A 7,243-nucleotide genomic window follows, 5' to 3' on the forward strand; every position below is an offset into this window, starting at 1 on the left:
ACCATTCGGCCTTCAGACCTGCCATCCAGGAAGTGATCTGAATATAAGGGTGTTCTCTAGTGGCTAGATGTTCTTTACCATTCGGCACTCAGTCCTGCCATCCAGGAAAGTGATCTGAATATAAGGGTGTTCTCTAGGGCTAGATGTTCTTTACCATTCGGCCATCAAGCCTGCCATCCAGAAGTGATCTGAATATAAAGGGTGTTCTCTAGCGGGCTAGATGTTCTTTACCATTCGGCCATCAGACCTGCCATCCAGGAAAGTGATCTGAATATAAGGTGTTCTCTAGTGGCTAGATTGTTCTTTACCATTCGGCCATTCAGACCTTGCCATCCAGGAAGGATCTGAATTATAAGGGTGTCTCTAGTGGCTAGATGTTCTTTACCATTCGGCCATCAGACCTGCATCCAGGAAGTGATCTGAATATAAGGGTGTTCTCTTAGTGGCTAGATGTTTCTTTACCATTCGGCCAATTATTTTAGAAAGCCTCTGTGTGTGTTACATTATTTTAGAAAGCCTCTGTGTGTGTTACATTATTTAGAAAGCCTCTGTGTGTTATATTATTTAGAAAGCCTCTGTGTATTATATTTGTTTAAATGTAGTAAATAATACAAACTACGTATTCCTCTCTCCAATGCTGCTCTCGCTGTATGAACAGTTTTTATTATGACGGATATACATGGTCATAATGATTTGTACGAGCCTTGCAGCCACAGTGTGAGAGTGTGAGAGTGTGTGATAATTTATATTCTTCCTACTATAGTTTTTCAAGACAATATCACAACTCGTCAGTGTCGGCTTCATTCATTTGTCAGATAACTATGATATCTGACATATTATTTCTCAAGTCCTTGATGACCAAACATTTTTCTTCGCCATATATCATATAAAAAAAATGTTGAATTCTAATTTGCCAAGCTTCAGAAAAAGTACCAGTAAACGAACGAGTCATAACAAGGCGCCAGGGAGAGTGAAATCGACTTGACGTCATTACAGCGCGCCTAACAGTTTTGTCTCTTTTTGAGAAGAGAATGAGAAGTACCTCTTTCTCTAACCGGATTTTAACGTTTCATGTTGATATCAGCAGTCTGCGTGTATCTCGCCGTCTGATGAAAGGTTGTTAGGATGCGATAAGCGTATTCTAGTTGAGAAAGTGTCCAAAATCCCCTTTATTTCGAGTGCAAAGACAGGACAACACGCCACGGCACTAGTAACGTTAGTTACTAGCAACAACGGCYCTCTGTTTTGTCGAAGGTGAGTTTGCTTTTTAATTGTGTGTTAGTTTAATACGTGGTGGCTATTGAAACACTTTAGTAGGATACTTCTTGTAGTTGAAGCATTTAAGGATAAAAGTGTCAACGAATTCAGAAGTTAGCTAGCTAACGTTAGTGTGTGTGGGGTAAAGTGAGGTAACTTAGCAACGACCATCAACCGTGTGTGAAGCTAGCTAGCTAACTATGACAAGTGGTGGGCCGTTACAAGTTAACGTTAACTGCTTTAGTTTTCGAGAGGATCGATATMTGTTGTTGGAGGAGCTGCTTTTAACATTGTGCATATTTATTTATTCTGAACACTTCCGTTTGTTGGCAATGTCAAATCTTGCACAATTTTTGCTAAATACTTACTGTTATGTTCGATAGATTGACAGACAAACGCCGCGTAGTACTAAACTGTAAACCAATAAAAACTTGTGTACTATCTATCCATGGTACTATCTCTGCTGATCACGTTATCCGTAGCTAAGGCAGACAGCTAGTGACATCTCGAGAGATCTCCGTCCGAAAAACTGCCATCAGGTGAAGTCTTTAAAAAAAAAAATATGTATTTGTAATCTAACTATTTAGTTATAGAAACGTGATACCATGAATGCAAGCTGTACAATGACAACTTACAACACATCAACCTTAGGTACTTAGTACACTAGTTGGCTAGCTAGTGACAACAAGTAGATCTGTTGCTAGCTAGTGACAACAAGTAGATCTGTTGCTAGCTAGTGACAACAAGTAGATCTGTTGCTAGCTAGTGACAACAAGAGATCTGTCTGCTAGCTAGTGACAACAATAGATCTGTTGCTAGCCTAGTGACAACAAGTAGATCTGCTTTGTGCATAGCTATAGTGACAACAAGTAGATCTGTTGCTAGCTAGTGACAACAAGTAGATCTGTTGCTAGCTAGGGACAACAAGTAGATCTGTTGCTAGCTAGTGACAAACAGCTAGACTGTGCTAGCTATTGACAACAAGGTAGATCTGTTGCTAGCTGGACAACAAGTAGATTCTGTTGCTAGCTAGTGACAACAAGTAGTTGTTGCTAGCGTGTAACAAGTAGATCTGTTGCTAGCGAGTGACAACAAGTAGATCTGTTGCTTAGCTAGTGAAACAAGCAGAATCTTGCTAGCTAGTGACAACAAGCAGATCTGTGCTAGCTAGTGACAACAAGTAGATCTGTGTGCTAGCTAGTGACAACAAGCAGATCTGTGCTAGCTAGTGACAACAAGTAGATCTGTGGCTAGCTAGTGACAACAGCAGATCTGTGGCTAGCTAGTGACAAACAAGAGATCGTGTGGCTAGCTAGTGACAACAAGCAGATCTGTGGCTAGCTAGTGACAACAAGCAGATCTGTGGCTAGCTAGTGACAACAAGCAGATCTGTGGCTAGCTAGTGACAACAAGTAGATCTGTGGCTAGCTAGTGACAACAAGCAGATCTGTGGGCTAGCTAGTGACAACAAGTAGATCGGTTGGCTAGCATGTGACAACAGCAGATCTGGTGGCTAGCTAGTGCAAACAGGAGATCGGTTGGCTAGCTAGTGACAACAAGTAGATCTGTGGCTAGCTAGTGACAAACAGGCAGATCTGTGGCTAGCTAGTGACAACAAGTAGATCTGTGGCTAGCTAGTGACAACAGGACAGATCGGACTAGTAGTGAACAGGCAGATCGTGGGCTAGCTAGTGACAACACAGAGATCTGTGGCTAGCTAGTGACAACAACAGATCTGTGGCTAGCTAGTGACAACAAGCAGATCTGTGGCTAGCTAGTGACAACAAGCAGATCTGTGGCTAGCTAGTGACAACAAGTAGATCTGTGGCTAGCTAGTGACAACAGGCAGATCTGTGGCTAGCTAGGGACAAAAGTAGATCGTGGCTAGCTAGTGACAACAGCAGATCGTGGCTAGCTAGTGAAACAGCAGATCGGTGGCTAGCTAGTGACAACAAGTAGATCTGGGCTAGCTAGTGACAACAAGTAGATCTGTGGCTAGCTAGTGACAAAACAAGTAGATCTGTTGATAGCTAGTGACAACAGCATATCTGTGGCTAGCTAGTGACAACAGGCATATCTGTGGCTAGCTAGTGACAACAAGTAGATCTGTTGCTAGCTAGCGACAACAGGCAGATCTGTGGCTAGCTAGCGACAACAATAGATCTGTGGCTAGCTAGCGGCACAACAGGCAGATCTGTTGCTAGCTAGCGACAACAGGCAGATCTGTTGCTAGCTAGCGACAACAAGGAGATCTGTGGCTAGCTAGCGACAACAAGTAGATCTGTGGCTACGCTAGCGACAACAAGTAGATCTGTGGCTAGCTAGCGACAACAAGTAGATCTGTGGCTAGCTAGCGACAACAAGTTAGATCTGTGGCTAGCTAGCGACAAACAAGTAGATCTGGCTACTAGACACAAGTAGATTGTGGCTAGCTAGCGACAACAAGTAGATCTGTGGCTAGCTAGTGACAACAAGTAGATCTGTTGGCTAGCTAGTGACAACAAGCAGATCTGTGGCTAGCTAGTGACAACAAGCCAGATCTGTGGCTAGCTAGTGACAACAAGCAGATCTGTGGCTAGCTAGTGACAACAAACAGATCTGTGGCTAGCTAGTGACAACAAGTAGATCTGTTGCTAGCTAGTGACAACAAGTAGATCTGTGGCTAGCTAGTGACAACAGGCAGATCTGTGGCTAGCTAACATGTCATTCTGGGACAAGGAGCGTTTTAGCTGTAAGTTTATTCCAAGTAATCATTTTAAAACTGCAAAAATCTATTGAACAAGTAGATTAAATCTAAAATAGTCATCAAGGCAGGACCCACTAATTTCATTCATACTGACAGGGTAAACTCCTAGCCTCATTGTGAAGTATTCCTCCAATGTCTAAGTGATCCTCTACTTGTTTATCCATGATACCCCATCTCTCTTGCTATCTAGTCTGAAGACAGTGGGAGTAGTGTTGGTGTCAGCAAGTCAGGGGGAAAACTCCCAGCCCTTTTGACAGAGTACTCCTCCTCCAATTTCTATCCCCCTTTTCTCTCCTCTCTCCTCTCCTTGTTTATCTAGGAGTCCAATCTCGCCTCTTCTGTAGTCTTTTGTGCCGCTGGAGTACTCCTCCTAGTTCTATTCTTCTAACCCCTGTCTATCCTCTCTCCTTTCTCCAGGATGCCCGGTCCTTCCTGTTCTCTCATCTGAAGACCGTAGGAGAGAAGTCTAGTTTAGTGATGAAACAGGACCCCTTGACCAGAGGGGGTAACACGGGTACACCCCTGCCAGGGAGGAGAGACTCTATGGGCGTATCGCTGCTAGGCAGCACCCCCTCTTCCTCCTCCATCTCTTCAATCTCTTCCTCCATCTCGTCATCTTCCTCTGGGGAAGAAAGGAGAAAGGGAGGTGGTGAGTTTATTGGCAGAGAGGAGGAAGAGGGGGAGGTGGTCAGCATTTCCATAGTTACCATAGCGGAGGAGTCCTGCCCCTCGGAACCGTTCGGAACTGTCGTCGGTCACGTCGAGGTAACAGCCAATGAGAGCGCGGCTAGGGAAAGAGATGACCAATCAAAAACCTCCCACAGTACCCAGACTGAAGAAGAGGGGGTGCGGAATGGAAAGGAAGAGGAGGAAGGTAGAAAGGAGGATGATGAGAAGGAGCAGGGAGATGAAGGCGAGGAGGCAGAAGATATGGGTGAAGACGAGAGTGACCGTTCTGCCCTGTTAGAGGATGAAGAGGGAAGGAACCAGGTGTTTGTCTCGGATGAGAACTTGTTGTCGGACAGACTGAACCCTGAAACACCTTCATCACTCGTCAACATCAAGGTAAGAACCCACCTCTCCCCTCAAGCCTAATTCAGTCCAGAGACGCGATAGTCCGGCATCCCATTGTGACATACAGTGGCAAGAAAARGTATGGGAACCCTTTGGAAATACCTGGATTTCTGCATTAATTGGTCATAAAATTTGATCTGATCTTCATCTAGGTCACTATAATAGACAAACACAGTCTGCTTAAACTAATAACACACAAACAATTATATGTTTTCATGTCTTTATTGAACACACTGTGTAAACATTCACAGTGCAGGGTGGGAAAAGTATGTGAACCCTTGGATTTAATAACTGGTTGACCCTCCTTTGGCAACAATAACCTCAACCAAACGTTTTCTGTAGTTGTGGATCAGACCTGCACAACGGTCAGGAGGAATTTTGGACCATTCCTCTTTACAAAACTGTTTCAGTTCAGCAATATTCTTGGGATGTCTGGTGTGAACTGCTCTCTTGAGGTCATGCCACAGCATCTCAATCGGGTTGAGGTCAGGACTCTGACTGGGCCACTCCAGAAGGCGTATTTGTTGAAGCCATTCTGTTATTGATCTACTCCTGTGTTTTGGGTCGTTGTCCTGTTGCATCACCCATCTTCTGTTGAGCTTCAATTGGCGGACAGATAGACTAACATTCTCCTGCAAAATGTCTTGATAAACTTGGGAATTAATTTCTCCGTCGATGATAGCAAACTGCCCAGGCCCTGAGGCAGCAAAGCAGCCCCAAACCATGATGCTCCCTCCACCATACTTTACAGTTGGGATGAGGTTTTGATGTTGGTGTGCTGTGCCTTTTGGGTGGAGTATCACCTGTTGCGAAGTGAGAAGCTGAATTCTCCTCAATCAGTGGATGGAGTGGAAACAGAATACCTGCGTGAGTAAAAAAACTAACTGGTGAGGAAGTGGTCTGCATACCGATGTGTATTCATATATCCTCCTTCTCTATTCCAGTGCATACGGATAACGTGTTTTCCTCCCTGTCTCTCTTCCTGTTCCTGCCCATCTGATAATGGGCCACTCTCTAAATCTAAACAAATTTGTACATTTTTAGTAAAGACATGATTAAATAGAAAATATTCTGATTTCTACATGCTTTGGTTCCTGCACCTGGAATGTTCTACTGCTTTGAGTCCTGCACCTGGAATGTTCTACTGCTTTGGGTCCTGCACCTCGAATGTTCTACTTGCTTTGGGTTCCTGCACCGGAATGTTTCTACTGCTTTGAGTTCCTGCACTGGAATGTTTCTCCTGCTTTGAGTTCCTGCACCTCGAATGTTCTACTGCTTTGGGTTCCTGCACCTGGAATGTTCTACTGCTTTGGGTTCCTGCACCTGGAATGTTCTACTGCTTTGGTTCCTGCACCTGGAATGTTCTACTGCTTTGGGTTCCTGCACCTCGAATGTCTACTGCTTTGGGTTCCTGCACCTGGAATGTTCTACTGCTTTGAGTTCCTGCACCTGGGAATGTTCTACTGCTTTGGTTCCTGCACCTGGAATGTTCTACTGCTTTGGTTCCTGCACCTGAATATTTCTACTGCTGTGGTTCTGCACCTGGAATGTTCTACTGGCTTTGGGTTCCTGCACCTGGAATGTTCTACTGCTTTGGGTTCCTGCACCTGGAATGTTCTACTGCTTTGGGTTCCTGCACCTGGAATGTCTACTGCCTTGGTTCCTCACTGGAAGTTCTACTGCTTTTGGTTCCTGCACCTGGAATGTTCTACTGCTGAGTTCCTGCACCTCGAATGTTCTACTGCTTTGAGTTCCTGCACCTGGAATGTTCTACTGCTTTGGGTTCCTGCACCTGGAATGTTCTACTGCTTTGAGTTCCTGCACTGGAATGTTCTACTGCTTTGAGTTCCTGCAACTGGAATGTTCTTACTGCTTTGATTTCTGCCACCTGGAATGTTCTACTGCTTTGGTTCCTGCACCTGGAATGTTCTACTGCTTTGAGTTCCTGCACCTGGAATGTTCTACTGCTTTGAGTTCCTGCACCGGAATGTTCTACTGCTTGGTTCCTGCACCTGGAATGTTCTTACTGCTTTGAGTTCCTGCACCTGGAATGTTCTACTGCTTTGAGTTCCTGCACCTGGAATGTTCTACTGCTTTGAGGTTCCTGCACCTGGAATGTTCTACTGCTTGAGTTCCTGCACCTGGAATGTTCTACTGCTTTGAGTT

At 44.6% G+C, this 7,243-nt stretch overlaps 1 protein-coding gene across 1 annotated transcript in view; it reads left to right on the forward strand.

Annotated features, from left to right (window-relative positions):
- Positions 1-1,002: 1,002 nt before the first annotated feature.
- Positions 1,003-7,243, forward strand: part of LOC139026035 (F-box/WD repeat-containing protein 7-like) — a gene marked incomplete at its 3' end in the record, with an annotated part of 26,396 nt that continues 20,155 nt past the window's right edge. Inside the window, exons 1-2 of the mRNA XM_070441335.1 lie at positions 1,003-1,254; positions 4,421-5,068. Coding sequence (XP_070297436.1) covers positions 4,481-5,068 — 588 coding nt within the window. The remainder of the gene's footprint in view (positions 1,255-4,420; positions 5,069-7,243) is intronic.

Source organism: Salvelinus sp. IW2-2015, unplaced genomic scaffold (assembly GCF_002910315.2).
Source record: "Salvelinus sp. IW2-2015 unplaced genomic scaffold, ASM291031v2 Un_scaffold3763, whole genome shotgun sequence".
Taxonomy (NCBI): Eukaryota; Metazoa; Chordata; class Actinopteri; order Salmoniformes; family Salmonidae; genus Salvelinus; species Salvelinus sp. IW2-2015.